General features: G+C 41.8%; 1 protein-coding gene across 3 annotated transcripts in view; it reads left to right on the plus strand.

Annotated features, from left to right (window-relative positions):
• Positions 1–272: 272 nt before the first annotated feature.
• Positions 273–23,118, plus strand: part of LOC120025015 (unconventional myosin-Ie-like) — a 56,801-nt gene continuing 33,955 nt past the window's right edge. For all 3 annotated transcript variants that reach the window (XM_038969443.1, XM_038969445.1, XM_038969444.1), the window contains exons 1-2: positions 273–585; positions 21,928–22,071. In XM_038969443.1, the coding sequence (XP_038825371.1) occupies positions 583–585; positions 21,928–22,071 (147 nt within the window). In that variant the 5' untranslated portion in view covers positions 273–582. The remainder of the gene's footprint in view (positions 586–21,927; positions 22,072–23,118) is intronic.

The following is a 23,118-nucleotide window of genomic DNA, read 5'->3' on the forward strand; positions in this document are numbered from 1 at the left end:
TAAAAGTATTATACCGTGTATAATGCTTGTACAATATGGTCCTCTTTCAGAATAAATTCTTATCAAATTCAAAACTCTTCTTTGTCTGATTTGATATCGCTACAATTTTTAGCCACAGCAAATGCGTTCTCCAACGTACCCAAAATCATCTGGTGTGATTCCCTCTGGAGTGACGCTTCCAGACCTCTCTCCTATTGGCTGAGGGCTAAAGACGAATTTTCCATTTATGGATTGTTTGGTCAGGCTGTTCAGTCAGATACCAGCCTCGAAGTTTAACTTCACCGCTCAAACATACAACAGCAGCATTCGAGAGCCTGAGTTCAGTTCCTATGTCGATTCATGTTTAGACTATAGCTACAGAATGGACAGAGGAAGCTGGTCCTGAGGAGAATCTGTGTGTTCTTGCTTGGAAGGCGTCTGCGATCCTATTGTTTATTTAGACTTTGTCTTGTTTGTTTTCTTAGCTGGCCAACTGCAAAACAACAACGTTTTACATTTTTTAGTAATAGACGACTACTGAGACAGCCCCTATTCAATACGGAATACAAGGATACATTGTAACTGTTTGGGGAAGGAGAAAGAATGGTAAGATAACTTAGCTTTTACAGACCATTTTTTTCTGGATAACATGTCATATGGATATGAAGGAACACGATAATGTCTCTTCTTGAAAGGGACGTGAAAGTTCTTTATAGATTTTTAAATATATGGAGGTCTGATGGATTCGTGACACAATGACGTTAAATATCATGTCAACATTTTTATAAATCGCAAGATCAGCATATTCCTATTGCACAGATTAAATGGTCAATGCAAGGCGACAATGTACTTTTATGAAATATATTCTTAGGTTTTAGTCTAATGACCATATAATTTGTCTAAATTGTAAAATAAGGTTGAAATTGCATCCTGTAAATTGACACCAGAATATTTTAAGAAATGTTTAGCTAGTCATTCAACAAGGTAATGTCGTCATGAGTCATAGCCTACTAAGGTGCTGCAAGAGTCATTTTTACAGGCTGATGTGAAGTTGCCTATTTTTAATAATAACATAGCGAGATGTATGAGTGCCTATTTCACGGAATTATATATTTAAGTAGACAGGAATTGAAATCATTAGATTTTGTTTTGCTACAGTGTAAAGTTAAATTCAAAGAACAACTTGGACTAAATGCCTCTTCTAGTCTCAATCCGATCTAGCAGGTTGTATGGAATGTTGATAAGAATGCAACAACAATCCAATCCACTATTTTCCCTCCTATTTGAGGAGTAACCTACCTACCATATGTTTATGATAAAAGTTCTCCCTCACACTCTCTCTCGCCCTCCCTCACTAACTGAGCAGGATTTTGTATGTGGACAGAGATATAGTAAAACATTAAACCAATAAAATGTTTTTTTTTTCTGATACCAAAGCCTTAGTGAGACATGCTAAAGATGAAAACTGGATCTTGGATCTCTTGAGATCAAGAGGGCCCAGTGGAAACAGTCTGCCCTGTTTGTTGTTAAACTTGTTTGTTTACTCTCTGTGATACAGGTGGGTCACACTGCTCACAACTAAGCCAATATTGCATAATGGAAAAAAACTTCTAATTTGTAATTGTTGTCTACTCAACAACTTTCATCTAGCTTACCATAAAAGTATACATCTCGGGGGGGTGTAAAAGAAAGGTGGCCTGCAGATACAGTCCCTATAGCAACCACCTATACTGACAGACAGTCACATGCAGCTCCCATGTCCTAGGTACAGTGTTGGCACGGCCCTACTTTGAATAAAACAGGTTGGTCATGGAAGAGGAGACAGAGAACAGCCTGTGTGTTATCCACATGGAGACCGGTTTCTCCTGTTTACTGAATGTCATCCCAGAGAGTTATGGATAAAGTTGTCCCTGTTGCGTGGCCTCTTCCTTTGTGTTTAGACCACAGTTCATGAGGCCATTGCCATTGTGGCAGATATCCCACTGTGGGTATCAGCTAAAGTACTGTTTATTGAATCCAACAAGTCAACTGCATTATTTTGATTTAATTAAGGATAAATCTTTTTTTTAATCATTTGTTCTGCTTGAATTGCCCAAATCCACTGAATGACTTTGCTTGACTTGTAATGTCATGTACTGTACACTGAGTGTACAAAACATTAGGAACACCTGCTCTTTCCATGACAGAATGACCAGTCGAATCCAGGTGAAAGCTATGATCCCTTATTGATGTCACTTGTTAAATCAACTTAAATCAGTGTATATGAAGGGGAGAAGACAGGTTAAAGAAGGATTTTTAAGCCTTGAGACAACTAAGGCATGGATTGTGTATGTGTGCCATTCAGAGAGTGAATGGGAAAGAGAAAATATTTAAGTGCCTTTGAACAGGGTATGGTAGTAGGTACCAGGTGCACCGGTTTGAGTGTGTCAAGAACTGCAACACTGCTGGGTTTTTCACAATCAACAGTTTCCCGTGTGTATCAAGAATGGTCCACCACCAAAAGGACATCCAGCCAACTTGACACAACTGTGGGAAATATTTGAGTCAATATGGGCCAGCATCCCTGTGGAATGCTTTCGACACCTTGTGAAGTCCATGCCCCGGTGAATTGAGGCTGTTCTGAGGGAAAAACGGGGGGGGGAGATGGGTACAGAGCTCAGTTATGTGGTACTGAGGGTTTGTTCCTTGGATTCTCTTGTGGGAAACTGGATCTACAGGCTCCATACACTGCTCTGCTCCCAGTGCACAGACTGCATAACAGGGTTGACCTGTTCTAGAGAGACAACACGTGGGATATGGACATAGGGCAGGGTTGGTAATGACAGTATATACACAGTGTACAAAACATTAGGAAGGTGTTAGGAAGGTCCATATCCCACGTGTTGTCTCTCTAGAACAGGTCAACCCTGTTATGCAGTCTGCTCTGCTCCCATTGCTCAGTGTATGGAGCCTGTAGATCTGGTTTCCCACAAGGGAATCCAAGGAACAAACCATCAGTACCACGTAACTGAGCTATGTACCTTGGCTAACAGTCGAGCTGAAAACGTAAAGTTATATAGTGCATTCGGGAAAGTATTAAGACCCATTGACTTTTTCCACATTTTGTTACGTTACAGGCTTATTCTAACATTTATTAAATTGTTTTCTTTCCTTCAACGATCTACACACAATACCCCATAAAGACAAAGCAAAAACTGGTTTTTAGAACATTTTGAAAATGTATACAAAATAAAATAAAAAACGGATCACATTTACATAAGTATTCAGACCCTTTACTCAGGACTTTGTTGAAGCACCTTTGGCAGTGATTACATCCTCGAGTCTTCTTGGGTATAACGCTACAAGCTTGGCACACCTGTATTTGGGGAGTTCCTCACATTCTTCTCTGCAGAGCCTCTCAAGCTCTGTCAGGTTGGATGGGGAGTGTCGCTGCACAGCCTTTATCAGGTCTCTCCAGAGATGTTCAAGTCCGAGCTCTGGCTGGGCCACTCAAGGACGTTGAGACCTTTAGCCACTCCTGTGTTGTTTTGGCTGTGTGCTAGGGTTGTTGTCCTGATGGAAGATGAACCTTCTCCCCAGTCTGAGGTCCTGAGCGCTCTGGAGCAGGTTTTCATCAAGGATCTCTCTGTACTTTGCTCCGTTCATCTTTCCCTCGATCCTGACTAGTCTCCCAGGCCCTGTCGCTGAGAAACATCCCCACAGCATGATGCTGCCACCACCATGCTTCACCGTAGGGATCCTGCCAGGTTTCCTCCAGACGTGCCGCTTGGCATTAAGGCCAAAGAGTTCAATCTTGGTTTCATCAGACCAGAGAATCTTATTTCTCACGTTCTGAGTCCTTTAGGTGCCTTTTAGCAAACTCCAAGTGGGTGGTCATGTGCCTTTTACTGAGGTGTGGCTTCTGTCTGGCCACTCTACCATAAAGGCCTGATTGGTGGAGTGCTGCAGAGATGGTTGTCCTTCTGGAAGGTTCTCCCATCTCCACAGAGGAACTCTGGAGCTCTGTCAGATTGACCATCGAGTTTTTGGTCACCTCCCTGACCAAGGCCCTTCTCCCCCGATTGCTCAGTTTGGCCGGGCTGGCAGCTCTAGGAAGATACTTGGTGGTTCCAAACATCTTCCATTTAAGAATGATATAGGCCACTGTGTTCTTGGGGACATTCAATGCTGCAGACATTTTTTGGTACCCTTCCCCAGATCTGTGCCTCAACACAATCCTATTTCGGAGCTCTAAGGACAATTCCTTCGACCTCATGGCTTGGTGTTTGCTCTGACATGCACTGTCAACTGTTGGACCTTTATATAGACAGGTGTGTGCCTTTCTAAATCATGTCCAATCAATTGAATTTACCACAGGTGGACTCCAATCAAGTTGTAGAAACATCTCAAGGATGATAAATGGAAACAGGATGCACCTGAGGTCAACTTCGAGTCTCATAGCAAATGGTCTGAATACTTATGTAAATTAGGTATTTCTGTTTTTTAATAAATTTGCAAAAATGTCTAAACCTGTTTTCACTTTGTCTTTATGGGGTATTGTGTGTAGATTGAGCATTTTTTTTTAATCAATTTTAGAATAAGGCTGTAATGTAACAAAGTGGGAAAAGTCAAGGGGTCTGAATACTTTCCGAATGCACTGTATTAGAACAATGTTACAATTACAGGAGTTCCAATATAACTCTTTTACGTGATCTTCCGTTGGGGTAAATCCATATGATTTCAATCACTTTTTGACAGTATCCCTTTTGATTTAAACAAAACTTTCCATACATGTTTGCCCATGGAAGAAGTGGTCAGAAAGTTACTTTTTGGACCTGAATGACAAAACATTCGGGTGATAGAGGTGCTCAGATTTGACCATTTTGCATACCCCACCATACCATGTGACATCCATGTCTTCATCACTGGAAAAGATAAACGGTTTAGTTTGATATAATTTAAAAACATACGAACGGGGTTGTCAAACTATTTGATCATTTCTTAGACCCTACATCATCTGATATTTTTTGTTGTGCCCGATCATGGAAATATCAATCTTATCCCTTCAGACAAATGCAATTTAACTGGTCCACCGTTGAAATTTGAAATTACATTTTTACTTCTAATTACTACCACAAAGAGGACCGCCGGCCCACTCACCATCCAATGTCAACTTAAATGGTCATCTCTATTCTATTATCTATGATTTCAAATTTCAATAGGTTTCCTATGGAGGATTGACAGTACAATGTAAAACAGATATTACCATTTTAAGTCAACGTTGTCTGATTTGTGGACCTCCAACCATCTTTGTGATACCATTTGAAAGTCAAATTTTTAAAATTGTATTCCCATTTTAGTACGTTTATTAGCCTGTATTCAAGAGCATGTTGTGTGTCTCAATCGAGGGCGGGCACAACACAAAAAAATGAAATTATTCAACAGTTTGACAACCCTGTTTGCAAGCTTTTAAATGATATAAATTTCAACTGTATAATTTCCAGTGATGAAGACATGGATATCTAATAGTAAGGTGGGGTATGCAAAAAAGGTCAACTTTGAGCACCTTTATCTTTTGAAGCACTCTTTCTCTTTCTGACCATTTCTACAATGGGCAAATACGTATGGAAGGTTAAGTTCAAATCAAAAGAGGTGCTGTCAAAATTGATTGAATTCAAATGGTTTACCCATTGTCCTCCTGTATGAGGGTACCATAAAATGCATGCATATACATTGTTTGATGACTGGACGACCCCCTCTCTGTAGGCTCATGATGGTTTTAAAAACATTATCTTCATCCTTCTGTAGTAGATTCCAACGAATAAACCCAAATATGAGGATAGATAGATAGATTTAGCATGCTGTGCACACATCTAGATGAGCCAGCATTAGACAACTTTTAGCCTTGAGGCACAATCTGACTCACTTCAGAGGTAATATGCTGCGGTGAACCCAAGTCCTCTAGATCTGCTGAAGTTGGAGATATTCTTATTTAGACTAGCGCTTGTGGGCGGTTCCCTGGCATGGGTGCTGAATTTCATGCTGAATGACCAGAAGGAAATGGACTGGTTTCCTTCTTGTGAGGTAGCATTAATGACAGTAGAACATATGTACTGTATATACAGATCCCTTCATCAGTGACAGGTTTATACAGCATAATATTCAGTAATCAGAGAATGGAAAGGTTGAATTCAAAACTATATGAAACTGTTGGACACAACTGAATGTATCCTTTCAATGAACCAGGTGGAATACATCTAATACGTCTTGCGTCTTAACATTTTGCAGCACTGGAATAATTGGACATGAAAGGAGCAATTGTTTTTCCAGGTTTGCTCCAAAAGTAGGTAGCTGTTTTGTGTGCAAGATCATAGTACGTCATCTGGATGTGTCAGAACCTGGCTCGTCATAAACAGACTTTCTGTCAAATAATAAACCTTCCCCAGATATTCTCCTCTCTTTAGTCTGATGTCAGAGATAAAGAATGAACGTAATGCACCAATGCGAAACACACTGCAGTTACTCAGTGCAAAACTCTTCCTTTTTTTTAAAGGCTTTTTGGGGCCACATTGAGGGAACTCTAATATTTGGCTTGTGTGGAGAGAAGCAGTCTGTCACTCTGACTGTCTGGAGCACCAGGCGGTAGCATCACTCACAGGCCCCACTCTGCCAGATGCTGAATACTAGGTCAGTATGACAGCATATGGTTTTTATCAGCTTTTCCTGCAGGGAGGTGAATGCTCAGTAATATCCCCCCATTTCAAAGCATGTGCTCCATTTTTTTTTTTTTTTTCACCCTGCAATGCTGAAAAGATTTTTGCAGGAATTCGAGCCCTTCTCTAGAACAGGGCGAACGCCCCTTCTGGGGAACTTGTTCAATTTGTTCACAGAGATCCAGTAAACCTACACTCTCCTCTTTATCAATCCCACACATATTGGTCTTTGTTACAAAACTCCATCTTCATGTTCGTGGCGTTCCATAAGCCATCACACAGGTTCTAAGTTCCGACTCACTGACTTCCAGAACAGATGGCAGAATCAGACTGGATCAAGAATCAGATTTATTAATGGATGTTAAACGCTTGTCTTAGCCTTACTATTCTGACAATGTTCTCACTGAAGCTCCTCTGAATGATATTTACTCATTGGTTGTAACCCCTTGTGGTTTGTTTGTGCAAAATGAAAAGTTAAAAGGACGAATTAAACATAAAACTGGCTAAAATGAGCATTTCTTTAATTGAGCTTTTTATTGAAAGTTTAACATTTTCATTCGTTTTATGAAGAGCTGATGTTGACCTTTCTGTCTTCAAACAGATATGCTGTCTGATGTGATGCCACATCCTGCCATGTCTTTTAAAGTGCATCACATTAGAGGATACCACTTCATGGTGTCCATTCATGATGCCATTAACACAGCAACTTCCTCTGTTTGGCACTTACTTAGTATTCCTCAGTAGTTGATCATGGTGGCAGTTTGTTCTCCAAACCAAAATCCCATTGTTCTTTACTGACAAGTAAATGTTCCCTTTGTGCAAACTAATACCACCTGCTAACTAAATACCACCTGCTAACATTGACACCTTTTATAATGTAGGGTTACCTGTCAATCTATTGGTTTTGGAGCAAGCAAAAATATAGAGGATTCTCCTTTTAGATCCAATTGTATACCCATTTTTTTTTTTTTTTTTTTCTTCTTTTATTTAATTTTTAATTTTACCCCCTTTTCTCCCCAATTTCGTGGTATCCAATTGTTAGTAATTACTATCTTGTCTCATCGCTACAACTCCCGTACGGGCTCGGGAGAGACAAAGGTCGAAAGCCATGCGTCCTCCGAAACACAACCCAACCAAGCCGCACTGCTTCTTAACACAGCGCGCCTCCAACCCGGAAGCCAGCCGCACCAATGTGTCTGAGGAAACACTGTGCACCTGGCTACCTTGGTTAGCGCGCACTGCGCCCGGCCCGCCCCAGGAGTCGCTGGTGCACGATGAGACAAGGATATGCTTGTCGGCCAAACCCTCCCTAACCCGGACGACGCTAGGCCAATTGTGCGTCGCCCCACGGACCTCCCGGTCGCGGCCGGCTGCGACAGAGCCTGGGTGCGAACCCAGAGTCTCTGGTGGCACAGCTAGCGCTGCGATGCAGTGCCCTAGACCACTGCGCCACCCGGGAGGCTGTATACCCATTTTCTTCCTCACCTTTGTGTAGTGAACGTTTCCATAAATCATTATTTTATTTTCTGCTTTCCTCAGTCGGTTCAGTGATGGCACAGTGGGCCAGTAACTGGAAGGTTGCTGGATCGAATCCCCGAGCTGGCAAGGTAAAAATCTGTCGTTCTGCCCCTGAGCAAGGCAGTTAACCCACTGTTTCCCGGGTGCCGACGACGTGGATGTCGATTAAGGCAGCCCCCCGCACTTCTCTGATTCACAGGGGTTAGGTTAAATGTGGAATACTCATTACAGTTGAATACATTGTTGGACAACTGACTAGGTATCCCCCTTTCCCTTTCCCTAATGCAGGCCTTTAATATTCTTTGAAATTTGAAACACATCCCTCAGCAACCTGGGCCAGCTGTGAATGTGGTGGTCAGGTGAGGAACAGCCAGCTGCATTTTCCCCTCTGTAAAGTGATCTGGGTCTGTGTGTCCCGGCCAGCTCACTGTCAGCTCCCCTCTTCTCTTTTGGCTTACCCAGGTTTCCTGCTGCCCAGCCCTTGGTACAGCACACCGTTTGTGAGCCTGGCTCTCGCACCACTACCCACAGGACTGGGAGCCCAGCAGGCTACCCTCACTGGGGCTGCAGCCCAATGGAGAGCACAGTCTGTTCTCACAGCGAATGTCTCCCATTACCCCAGTGAGGGATGGGGAGGACTGTACCAGGCAGCTCTTTGGTCCCATGCAGAGGAGGCCACTTTTGATCAGACTTCTAGGCTGATGTGATATCTTCTCTCTCTCAGACAATACCCACCTGTTCTAGTCTGGGCCACAATTAAACAGCTGCTATGTTTTATAGGTGTCATGTGTAGTAAATGGAAACTCATGTTTTTCCTTGAAGTATGTAGGTTTGACATATATTTTAGGCAATTTCATGCTGTGAGACAAAGATTTCACAACATTTGTCACTATAATTTTCATATTTTCCAAAAGTAGTTACCATGATATCAGCCCCATTGAGCACAGTTGGAGTCTTCTGTCTGCCTCTGGATCTTTTCTGTCTTGTCTGTGGATCTGAGCTGAATTGACAGGGTTCTGTTTGCTCACTAGCATACAGACAAACATGCCCTGAATTCCATGGGGGATGCCTGCGTTCCAGTAAAAGGATAGCTCATCTCCCAGGTCTATCCATCTCTTTCCTGGGTACACATATTAATCATCAGTCGCATGTTAATGTCACTTTAGTGTTACAGGTGCATAACTAGGCATAACTAATAATTCTTATTATTAAATGGGTGGTTTGAGCCCTGAATGCTGATTGGCTGACAGATGTGGCATATTAGACCGTATACTACAGGTATTACAAAACAAATATTTACTGCATTGGTAACCAGTTTCTAATAGCAGTAAGGCACCTCGGGGGTTTGTGGTATTTGGCCAACTAACCATGGCTAAGGGCTGTATCCAGGCACTCTGAGTTCATTAGTGGGTAAGAACAGCCCTTAGCCATGGTATATTGGCTATATACCACACCCCCTCGGGCCTTATTGCTTAATAATAAACAAGTAGCACCATAGTGAGAGACAAGTACATGCTCTAGATGTCCTAATTTGCATGATCTGTTTTTCCTTATTTTGTGGTTGGTTGCTTTAACTTTGTAATTTTCAACAGATATCCACTGTCTACAGTCTCCCACACTAAGTAGGTGGAACTCTGTTCAGCAAGCTCTGACCTAACAAAAAATTAAAAAGTCCTATCTGAAACTTCTATTTGCATGTGTTTTCTCACCCGTTAGGACAGCTGTGGAAATGAAAGAATGTCACGCTCTGTCAGAGCTGAGTTCCATTTATCTGTTCAGCTTGTTTCCTTCCCACTGTCGCATTATGTCAAAAGATCATAGGCCTCTGATTCAGTGTTTGGGCTCCAGCACTGCCCCATGGAGACTTTATCAACCCATCTCAGTCTGTCACCGTACCCTAGGTCACCATTGTTTTCACCCTGCATCGCTTCTCAGATTAAGTCTAATTATGGCTTTCCTATAATCATAAATTGTATACTATTGTGCCACACAGTTTCCCACTGTATTGTGCCAGTAATACCCATAATCTCATTAGCTACAGTACCAGTCAAAAGTTTGGACACCTACTCATTCCAGTGTTTTTCTTTATTTTGGCTATTTTCTACATTGTAGAATAATAGTGAAGACATCAAAAACTATGAAATAACACAAGGAATCATGTAGTAACCAAAAAAGTGTTAAACAATTCAAATATTTTATATTTGAGATTATTCAAAATAGCCACCCTTTTGGCCTTGATGACAGCTTTGCACACTCTTGGCATTCTCTCAACCAGCTTCATGAGGTAATCACCTGGAATGCATTTAAATTAACAGGTGTGCCTTGTTAAAAGTTAATTTGGAATTTCTTTCCTTAATGCGTTTTGAGCCAATCAGTTGTGTTGTGACAGAAGATAGCCATATTCGGTAAAATACCAAGTCCATATTATGGCAAGAACAGCTCAAATAATCAAAGAGAAACGACAGACATGAAGGTCAGTCAATCCGGGAAATTTCAAGAACTTTGAAAGCCATCAAGTGCTTTGATGAAACTGGCTCTCATGAGGACCGCCACAGGAAAGGAAGACCCAGAGTTACCTCAGCTGCAGAGTTCATTAGTGTTACCAGCCTCAGAAATTGTAGACCAAATAAATGCTTCACAGAGTTAAGACACATCTCAACATCCACTGTTCAGTGGAGACATGGTTGAATTGCTGCAAAGAAACCACTACTAAAGGACACCAATAATAAGAAGAGACTTGCTTAGGCCAAGAAACACGAGCAATGGACATTAGACCAGTGGAAATCTGTCCTTTGGTCTGATGAGTCCAAATGTGATCATTTTGGTTCCATCCGCCGTGTCTTTGTGAGACACAGAGTAGATGAACGGATGATCTCGGCATGTGTGGTTCCCACCGTGAACCATGGAGCAGGAGTTGTGATGGTGTGGGGGTGCTTTGCTGGTGACATAGTCTGTGATTTATTTAGAATTCAAGGCACACTTAACCAGCATGGCTACCACAGCATTCTGCAGCGATACGCCATCCCATCTGGTTTGCGTGTAGTGGGACTATCATTTGTTTTTCAACAGGACAATGACCCAAAATACACCTCCAGGCTGTGTAAGAGCTATTTGACCAAGGAGAGTGATGGAATGCTGCATCAGATGACCTGGCCTCCACAATCACCTGACCTCAACACAATTGAGATACTTTGGGATGAGTTGGACCACAGAGTGAAGGAAAAGCAGCCAACAAGTGCTTAGCATATTTGAGAACTCCGTTGGAAAAGCAATCCTCATGAAGCTGGTTGAGAGAATGCCAAGAGTGTGCAAAGCTGTCATCAAGGCAAAGGGGGGCTACTTTGAAGAATATAAAATATATTTTGATTTGTTTAACACTTTTTTTGGTTACTACATGATTCCATATGTGTCATATCATATTTTTAATGTCTTCACTATTATTCTACAATGTAGAAAATAGTACAAATAAAGAAAAACCCTTGAATGAGTAGGTGTGTCCAAACTTTTGACTGGTTATGTATGTATGTATGTATGTATATATGTCTTAACTGTCCATATCCCTGAACCAAATATCAACTGTAACCCTCAATGAAAATATCTAAAGGGTGTGATGTAGCTCTGCAATTCTATAGTGATCAACACAATATAAGATTAATATCAGAGAATCAAGAGATTGTCAGCTGGAAATAATTAGAACTGTGTTATATTGTTCCCTTCAAAGCTGGAGAGGACTACAAACAGCCTACTGCAACATCTATCATTTTTATTCTTTTCACATTTTTACTGCACCAAAACCCTTTGAAAGAACATTTTATGAGAAATGTGTGTAAAGGATTGCAGTGAAATCTGGTGTGTGATTTTGTGACAGTGAAGCTGATTGTGATTCATTAAGGTTGTCTTTGTGGAATGTAAATGTTTGTCATTGGATTCATTGTGTATATTCAGAACAGTAAGTCATAAAGCTGTATTTGGGATCACTTTTCGGTGTGTGTCTGTAGCAGTGACTGAGTTTGAGCTCTCTTCCATTTATTTTTTAGACCTGGTCAGCTGCTTGGGCTGTTCAGACACAAAGTAAGTCGGTGACTAAACAAAGGATTCCAAAAATAAGTATTTTATATTAGTACTCTCTGGGCATGTGGTGTGGAAACGCAGTGATAGACGGCAGCCTCATACCCAGTCCCAGACAGACTGTAAATGGATGGGTGTGTAAAGTAAAGGTCTGTGCCGGTGTTCTGTTGGGTGAGCCAGGTTATTACCAGTGTTCTGTTGGGTGAGCCAGGTTATTACCAGTGTTCTGTTGGGTGAGCCAGGTTATTACCAGTGTTCTGTTGGATGAGCCAGGTTATTACCAGTGTTCTGTTGGGTGAGCCAGGTTATTACCAGTGTTCTGTTGGGTGAGCCAGGTTATTACCAGTGTTCTGTTGGGTGAGCCAGGTTATTAGGCCATACTTGGGGAGGGTGGAATGCTTTCTGGGGAGAGGCCGTTGTTGATGACTTCCTGAGTGTTTAACGTCAGCTCAGATGGGAGTTGTGCTGCTCTTGGTCGTCAGCCAGCACCCATTTCCCGGAGTGGCTGGGAGTAAGATGCTCTAGCCAGCATCGTTAGTCTGCCTGTTTTCTATGCCATCAGGAGTACACACAGCCTTTCATCTCTCTGATGCTACCTTCCTGGGAGCCATGCTAGATGTTAGCATTTAGGATAAATGATCACCCAATCTGGCTCTACTGTTACCAGGACATCCCTGTTTTTTTTTCATGCACCCAGTTGAATTTGAGTTTGACTATGTTGAATAATCACATTTCTTTTTTATTCAGGCCAAAAATAGATGGCAGAAAGAGAGGTTGTGTTCTTGCTAGTATTTAATAAAGCTCCCACATGTCTGGCTTTGATTAACTTCTCAGTTATGCTTCCCTTTTGTGGGCTGCTAATATCTCTTAAAAGCTGTTGTGCATCTGTATGAATCTGTCAAACTTTGTTTAGGCAGGGCAGTTTTATGGCAGGCTATAATTTATCCACTCTAGTAGTGGACTTACTATACATTTGGCACCTAGTGTGGCTTCCTCTCTGTATACGTACACAGCAGCAGCGGGGCCCAAAAAACAAATATTGACTTGTATAGAAGTCGCTTTGTGTAAGTTCACCTCTGTCTGACAGCTTATCACACAGCTGATGTTATTGACACAGGCGGTTTATGTGTCTTTGTGTCCTCTTAGTGAAATGAATGCGTTCTCTGCTGTTGCCCTGTTGGACTGCTCACTACGTCAGGTAGAGGTCGACCGAATTAATCTGCATTGTCGATTTCAAGTTTTCATAACAACAATTTGACCATATTAATGACCTAAGGATCTTATTTCTGTGTGTTTATTATAATTAAGTCTATGATTTGATAGAGCAGTCTGACTGAGCAGTGGTAGGCAGGAGCATTCATTCAAACTTTACTGCGTTTGCCAGCAGCTCTTAGCAATGCTTGAAGCACAGCGCTGTTTATGACTTCAAGCCTATCAACTCCTGAGATTAGGCTGGCAATACTAAAGTGTCTATTAGAACATAAAATAGTCAAAGGTATATGAAATGCAAATGGTATAGAGAGAAATAGTCGACGCGTCATAATTCCTATAATAACTACAACCTAAAACTTCTTAACTGGGAATATTGAACCACCAGCTTTCATATGTTCTGAGCAAGGAACTTAAACGTTAGCTTTTTTACATGGCACATATTGCACTTTTACTTTCTTCTCCAACACTATGTTTTTGCATTATTTAAACCAAATTGAGCATGTTTCATTATTAATTTGAGACTAAATAGATTTTATTTATGTATTTATATTAAGTTAAAATAAAAGTGTTAATTGTTCATTCAGTATTGTTGTAATTGTCATTATTACTATCCTATCTAAATCGGCCGATTTGTTATCGGTATCGGCTTTTTTTGGTTCTCCAATAATCGGTATCGCTGTTGAAAAATCATAATCGGTTGACCTCTATTGTCAGGCATCTATTTGCCCCCTGAAAGGACTGGTTCATGAGCGGAGGAATGAACTTGGTGGAGCCAAAGGAGGAAAATGAACCATACATCCAATGTATAAACTGGGCCCTTATTCTATTTATACCATGAACAAGCACAAGGCATGCTTTTCTACACACCCAGCCAGCCACACCCCTTATGACGAGGTTCTCTTTGACATTTCTTTCTGACGTGTCACACCACCACCACCACCGCCTGTATCCCTCCTGTTCTGTCACTGTCGAAGATATCTCTCTCACTCTCCTTTGCGGTGATAAAAATCCAGACGCTGAAAGCACTCAACGTGTCTTAGAGAATATACATCAACCTATCTTTGCTCCAGCCACACCATTTAACAGTGTCTGACCTTCACAGTCCTATCCCACAGTAACTTGAGGCTTCTGGGCTCATTTCAGCCGTGTTATGCCACAGCAGTACTGGGCCCAGGACCCAGACAGTTTTGGTACACATTGTAAAAACAACTCCTGCTGCATTGATGTGTTTTCTAGTGAGTGGCCCTCCTTCTTCTCCTTCTCCCATTCAGGAGTTCTCCTGTCTAGGCCTGGGAGGTCCTTTGTCATATATCTGTTTCAATGGGCCAATTAGTCCAGACCATAACCCATGACTGCTTCTGGGCTAAAGCCTCACTAATTCAGAGGATGGTTTTTCTGTTTATGGCAATTGACTCTCCTCCTGGCAACAGTCTTATCACAAGAGGAGATACCTCCTGCATCACTAAGAAGTTTGGTGTCTCAGACCCTGAGGATGGAGTCTTTACCATGTCATGAAAGATTTCTAAAGGTCTATCTTCAAGATACCCAGTGGATATTGAAGGGTGTATTGCATTTATGAGAAGTGGTTGGCTCCTGACTAGCAGGTGATTTCACAGCTGAGAAGCAGTATTTGGTATAATCCTTCAGTCATAGGGGTTTTCTTTGAGAAAACATAATTTAGTGGTAATTTATACTATAAAAACATGTTGCTAACTGGCAGTGTTATAGCTTGACGTTTTATTCCAATATTGACTCCTCGAGAGTGCTACCCATATCCCTTATGAATGAGTATGAATGTCAGACCACCCAGATGTGTTCCACAGTAAAGGGATATTGAATGACCGTATAGCAGGGGTCCCCAATTACATTCAGCTGTGGGACGATTTATCCTTGAGTGGATGGACGGGGGGCCGGAACACCGCAAGAATCCCAAACAGATAGTATTTGACAAAAACAAAAAGATTTCAAACCTTGATTACATTGGGATAAAATCACATATGCCTCTCTATTTATGCGTAGGAAAACTTGGGAACAGATATCCTAAATTTAAAATGACTTCCAGCTGATTTCCTGGTGATTTATTTTATTAACATTTTTTTACAGTCTTATGTCCAACATCAAATGTTTTTTTTGGGGGGGGGGACAAATAAAATCACCCAGGGGCCGAATTTGGGGCCTATTGGGGAACTCTGCAGTATGGTATTACTTGTTGGGAATGGGAGGGTATCCCTGCAAGTGTCACACCTCACACAATGGCATTTTCTTATCAGCCATGTTTACAGGAGATAATTGAAGTCTACCTGATTTTAGAGAGAGTGAATGTTGTTGCCACAGCAATGTTAAGCAGTGCCATGGGACCCACTTAGGAGATCTAGTTCAGGGAAATCTATGTGTGGCACGCATCTACCCGGTAATGTATGGAAAGCTGAAAAAGAAGGACGGAAGGTTCTCTTTGACAGAGAGCGCAAACCGCCATACAAAAACTGAGACCAGGGAGATATTGTCTTTGCAAAAATATATAATTTCTATTATAGGCGCTGAACAATTGCAAAAATTCCCTTCCTATAGGAGGGCTCCTAGCTGGAAGCTGTGTGACTGAAACCTGAGACTGGTCTGGACAAATAGCAGCCACTGTGTGGCACAGAAAATCATTGGTACGAATGAGAGCCTGCTGCAAATGGTTTGTTTACGTTCAAGCTGCAAGAAAAATAGTGTGGCTGTTCTTAAAAGAGTAGGCCTACCCACAATGACATCTAGCTTTTTTTAGTCTTTCTAAGTTCCACCCTATACCATAGCATTTGATATTACATTTAATTATTGTTTTTGTGTGGCTAGAAGTGAATCTTATCATAAACATTGTCATGTATTTAAGGGGGACTTATAAACCGTAGATGTATTCTCATGAAATATGACATTTCACATGAGTTTCCATGGATTCAGTACATAGGAGGAGAGGTTACAAAAGAGAGATTCCTCCTGTCTCAGCTTACACCTCTCCTTACCTCTCTGTTTGTTCTCCCTGGGGAGGACACAGGCACCCAGCTACCCAGCCCTACCTAGCCCTGCCCAGCCCAGCTCTACCTAGCCCTTCCCAGCCCAGCCCTACCTAGCCCTGCCCTGCAGGCTACAGCTCTCTCCAGTTCACACTACCCTCAGCTACTATCTAGAGTTTATTTAGTACAATTGTGTAACAAACTCTTTGAAAAATAGGGCCTCTTTTCACTTGTCTTACATAAAAGCTTATTCAACGTGTACGTCAGCCCTGGCCCAGATAAACAGTATAAGAACTTAGCCAGTTAAGGAGTATTGGTGGTTTTCTCTGCATTATTGATGTTGGTATATCTTTTCTAAGCAGATGACTTAAGGGTAAGCTGCACAGCAGAATGAGAGAAGCACTGCAGCCTGGATTCTCATGTCTACCACCTACACCTAATAGATATAGACCAAACTGCATGTTTACAGGTGTTAATGTCTCTCAGACAAACACTGAATTGACTAATCGGTGTAAGTCATTTTCATGCCCATGAGCTTTGGTAGCGGGGACTGTTTTCATTGGCATTGGGCTCTGGGTATTTTTATTAATGGGGAGTTATGGGTGCCAGGCTAAGAGACTCAGACAGGGTCAGAAATGTTTTTACTTATCGACGCGAGACAACTATTAGTCCAAGTCTGGGTAGTGTTCTTAGGCTTGGCATGGATGTCTCCTCTACTGGCATGGTGCTGAGCAGTGGTGAAGTTGGCTGTATCCTGGGTGTTGCTGCCATGGTGACCATGGTCCAGTCTGGGTCCAGATCCAGCTGAGGAAGAGGCTGCTGTCTAGGGTGCTCTGTGACCCTAATGAATATCCCATCCCATGGAGTAGCTGTGCATGGCAACAGCCCCACACTGCTGCTTATTGTTAGTTCTCTTTTCCCATCTTGAAATACCCCGGATGATGATTCTGACTGTTCAGACTACTGTCTCTAATATTAGAATCACCACAGTATTTTCAATCATCATCCAGGGTTTTTCAACCTCTCTCTTTGATTGCTTTGTTTTCTCCTCTTGACTTGTGGAAGGTTTACTCTCTGTCAGCACTCTGTTCCTGGCACTGCTCTGAAATGAATGGTTTTTAAAATTGCAGATTCAGCAGTTAATCCAGAGCAGTGATAGAGTCCAGGTGGAAGCACTGCTTAGTGTTGGCCTTGATTTAGTTCTATTGAGTTTATGTCTGTTAAAGGGGCAATCCGCAGTTGAAATAATAACAATGCGCCCCTTTTTCGGTAAAAACTTGAGATGGCTGGAGAAACCACTCGCAAATATAATGTTGACATCCATGATATCAACATTAGTTTTAACCATGTTTTGAGGCTATACAGTGTTTGTTTACATTTACTTTGTTTACAAACATTGAAGTAAAACAAGCTGATATTTTGGGTTCTGAAGGGGTACGACAGTTGAACTAAGCTCATGAGGCATTTATAAGTTATATTCTTCAAGAATCAATTAGTACGCACCAAAGATGGATGTTACAACTGCAAAGGTCATAGCTGATGTATGGCTGTGTGACCTGGCTGTGACCCGGGATCATGGAGACAGGAAGTACTAACTGACATCATGCCTTCCAGTGCTAGATATAGTGTGGGTGGTGTGGAGGATCACAGAGTATTTTCTTCAAGGTTTGGGGTGGTGGGGGGGTTGGGATTTTTTAATCAACAAAATGCATGATGGCATTTCATACTGTAAGACTTAGTATATGTGCATCTGTCCAAAGCTTCTCAAATCTGTTTAAATTAAATCAAACATCTTTTATAAAATCCTAATCCTTCTCTGGGAAGGGAAACCTGACTCAGAATGGAGCTGCTTTCAGAAATCAGGTCAACTGAACTGCTACATGGTAGCACATGTATGCACTTATCCAACACTGAGTAAAACCCTTGCATGAACAAAATACATTTGTAGCCTGATTCTGGCCACATCCCAAGCAATATCCACCAAGATTGTTACTGGAAAGAGATCCAGTTCTGTAGTAGAGTGCAGCACCCAGAAAGTGGTCTTCTTAACACATGGTGGGCTCTGTGTCAAATCCAAGGTTGGAAAAGGAGAACAGAGTAAAAGTGGGGAATGGGGGGGGATGTGCCGCCTGTTGTACTGAATCAAACCCAGCCATTTCTCCAACTCAGCTCTGCTCAGCACTCTCCATATATGGTAATGGTATTTGCATGAAAAAAAGCCTGACATTATGAATCTGGGGCTGGTGCAGAAATTCCTCAACTGCTGTCGGGATAACTTTAAGGAAAAGGTCTGGTCCCAAACCTGGGAGACTTTAAGGAGTTGATTGTTATTTCAGAGAGCGAATGAGATCAAGTAATGAATCAGGTTAATCCTAGATCTCTTTGGACAGAGGTCCCAATCATACTTCCTGGGATCAAGGTTGTTTTGACATCTGTGAAACACATAATATGTGACTGGAACTGTACAGAAGCAAAGATCATTAGTTATGACTGATGCTCTGTAGTATGCTGTTACTAAGGGCGGTCTGTGTGTAGAAGGTGGTTGTTAAGATGTGCTCAAAGTGAAGTCAGATATTATTGGTAGCTCCCAGTCCCATCTGTCCCCCTAAGGGACTGTATGCTCTCCGACCTCCAGCACTGACTGACTCACCTCAACTTTTCCACTAACCTGGGGAATCACTTACCAGAGAGAACAGCATCCTGCTCTAGGCTAGATCTCAGTCAAAACAACCAGAGCCATACATTAGCTGTTAATGGCACAGCATCCAACAAGCAGTCAATGATTGGCTTTATAACCACTGTTATCAATAAGCCATTATACATTATTATCAATATTTATAAACTATTTTATTGGTGTGTTAGAAAATTATTGAAAACATCTCAAAGTACCCAATGTTCTCCTCTAATCCCCATGGAAAATACTCTGAACTTTTGGCTCCTGTGTTTCCGGCTTACGTCCTCTCCCTCTTCAAGTAGAACATTATCATTCCCAACAAAGCAGCAACAGGATAAATATAGCACTCTAAATAGCCTAGGGTGGTACTTCATTTTCATTTGTGGATGTAGGGTTGTGTCCTACAGCATACATGGTGTAGGATTTGCCTGGGGTTGTGCTATAGATCTGGGCTGTTTTATGCATATTTGTAGTGGGCTCAACTGCGACATCTGTAGTGGATTCCAAGCTCAATGCAGTTAATGTCATTGCTACTGCGTTAAAGCATAACAATGAGATGAAGCTGATGTGTTGGATTTCAGATGAGTATGGAAATATAACAGAGAAGCTCAGTATAATATGACATTATTATATGTTATTGATCAACTAGTCCTTTTTTTCTGAATGTTTATGATCGCTGCCTGGAAGACTGGACTGTTTATCTTGTGTAAAGGGCTCTGTGATCCTCTGACTTGGCTCATGCTTTATCAAGAGTCTGACTCACCCTTACTCAGACAGACTCACATACTTTGATTGTGATGTACTCAAACATGGAAATGCAGTATAACAAAACAGCTGTCTGTGACTAGTTGGAAAAATATTTCTAAGCCAAACCTTCATATCATAATCGCTACACACAGCCTACATCGTTGTCACCATATTAGCTAACGTCATAGTCAACATAGCTACTAGAACTAACATGTTAATAAACCTGCTACAATCATGCAGTACAGTCAGCAAGCAGTTTAGCAGTTACATCGGTCGGCCTCGTGGTAATAAATTAATAAAACCAAAAGTTTACCTTGATTTGGAAGCAGGGCCTAAAATTAACACCTGCCACGTGCCAAATGCGGGTAGATTTAGGCATTGGCGGGTAAGATGTCTATTTCACCTATTATTAAAAAATGATTTAATCTGTTTTAGAATAAGGCTGGAACATAACAAAATGTGGAGAAGGGGTCTGAATACTTTCCGAATGCACTGTATATCTTCAAATTCCTGAGACACCAATTTCCCAGTGTCCCATCAATATTCTCTTCATTCACACATCATCTCCATCGAGGTGTTTATGAGCTCCCAGGGTATGGAATCACATGTAATGCACCCTGCTTAGCGTGCCAATGAGAAGAGAAAGCAGCCTTTTCCTCTTCTGTTTTAAAAAAAGTAGTAAAACATGATAATGGGAACCGTCTGGAAAATTAATGGAGCAGTAATTTATGTCTTGGCTCCTGAGTGAAAATGCACATAGAAATAGTCTGAGAAGCTATTAACATTACTCACTATGTTCCATGCTAAGAGTGAGTCTGTAAAGAGAGGTTGTGGTATTTATTTTGTTGGTGTAAAAAAATTGAGCCACCCCTGAGAACGTTAAGGGTTCATTTGAGCAGTCTCTCTGCTCGACTTTGTAGAAGTCAATTACTGAAAGTTACCATGGCTTTCCATTGGTGTATTAAATCTACTGTGCGTTACTTTATTTTACTGTAATTTCACCATGGTTTTGCTCTGTGTTGCTTTGGTAGAAAAAGTACATCTTAGTGCATCTGTACTTTTTGTCTTAAACCACAAATTGCCATTTAACAAGTGATTGTCACATTGCACCATTCAGTCTGTTGTAGCCTATGGAATCTGAAATATGGAAGTGTTGCTGCCATCTAATCTATGCACCAGCCCTTTCCAATCTGAACCACTTCAAAAGTTTAAACAAAGCATTCCAGAACCAGGAAGAAAAAACAGGCATAGAAATACAAATCGTTCAGCCGTATGTAAAGCTGCCCTCCAGTTCAAAGGTAAACTAAAATAGAATAGGAGGGATTTAAAATGCTTTTTCTCAGTGGAATCAGGAGGCAAACAATGCGTTAAATGGCATTGAGATGTGTCCAGTGTTGACTAATGTTCTGGATCTGGTCTGTGGCTTTGATTGGTTCTCCATCCAGGAGAATAAGACTCACTCTACACAGCACATTGTAATCCTTTCCTCAGTAGCCAGATGACATTGACTCACAGCACATGATGAATGCCATAAGCTTTCTGGAGACCCGCTCTCAGCAAAACAAATCCAACTGGAACGGAGGTAGGAGAGGGAGGTAAAGGGAAAGGTCTGACAGTAGTCAGAACACAACATCAAAGAGCCAAAAACACACTGAAAGCACTTTTTGGAATCTTGACCTTGCACCTATTAGAAGTTTAAAAAAATATCAAAACTCTGCATGGGTGAAAATGAGTTACTCAGGGGAAAGCCCAAGTTCATTTCAGTTGTTGGACAGTTTTCTGCTAAAAGTTTTGGCTGCCTACTCCAGTACTCTCACCAAATGTGATGATTTCAGTCCTAGGTAAAGGTAAGCTTCTGCTAATTAAGTTTCTATGAGATTATAGGGCCATGATTTTTTTTCCTGGTCAGGTCACGCAGTCAGGAAAAACTCCTAGCCTAGATATTATTCTGTCCTTTTTATAGTTTGATGCGGCTTCAAGCAGTCTGAAGGCACTAGTAGTCTGAAGGCACTAACAGATGTGTATTGTGTTCTGTGTGTTCCAGGGGAGCCGGGGCCACTACCGGTACCACTGGCAGAGCCACAATGTCAAGCAGAGTGGAGTGGACGACATGGTGCTCCTCTCCAAGATCAACGAGGACGCCATTGTGGACAACCTCAAGAAGAGATACATGGACGACTACATCTTTGTATCCTTCACATTCACACACAGTTCACACCTCGATGAAGAATGGCTAAGCCCTGCCGTAGACACACTCCCACTGTTCCCAGAATAGCTGAGTGACCATTCACAGTGTTGTAATAACTCAGATTAATGATCTAGTGTTTGAGGCTCCAGACACTGGGCTACTCCTACCATGTATCGCCAGTGGAGAGGGGGAGACGGGCCTCTTTGCGCCCCTATCTGGACCCCTGACTTCAGCTTCCTTCACCTCCAGGCTGGAATGGATCTTAATCAGGTTTACTCTGGTTTAATCTCACCATGCAGCAATATGGAAAGAGGTTGGGGGGAAGGGTTGCTGAGAAATGCATAGTGAATGTAAGCAGTGCAGCTACTTTCCTACAACAGTAATGGTTTTGTTTGGCTGTGCTGAGAGCATTCAGGGCCAGATCTGTAAATGCCCCAGGCCTGTAGGCCTATACAATCCCTAAGAAGAGTATTCAGCTTCACTCTTACAGACCTCAAGAATATATTGAGGTTTAAAGTTTTGTTCTTGTGCCCATATAATGTATCCAAGTAGTGTTGAAATGTTTGGGTCTCTGAATGACCCTTTTGATGGAAGATGTTGAAAGTTCTTGAAGGAGCTCATTAATTAAAACCTCATCTGTGTCCTGGCAGTCTTTTGGATTATAGAGTTGAGTGGATGTTGGCCATTTTAGATTGAAAACTCTGAGTCAATCCTCTGATTGTGGTCAGAAAATAGCATCAACACAGAGTGTTCCAGCCAGTGACGTACTGGGGTTGGGGTCACTGCAGGGCGCCCTCAATACCAGCTTTATGTGCCTGGAGCTGCTTTGGGCTACAGGGCCAAAACCTCACATCACTACACTGCTGGGCTGTTCGCTCTGATGTGTGAACACTGTCTTTACAAGGCTTGGGTCCAATCACCACACACTCCAGTGCTACCACACAGATGCACATTGCAATGATGTCATGGGCCCAATTACTCACAGTTAGGTCATTTTTCTCCAAGAGGGACTACGTCAAGATTTATAAATATGTTCTGAAACTGCAT

Source organism: Salvelinus namaycush, chromosome 30 (assembly GCF_016432855.1).
Source record: "Salvelinus namaycush isolate Seneca chromosome 30, SaNama_1.0, whole genome shotgun sequence".
NCBI classification, from domain to species: Eukaryota; Metazoa; Chordata; class Actinopteri; order Salmoniformes; family Salmonidae; genus Salvelinus; species Salvelinus namaycush.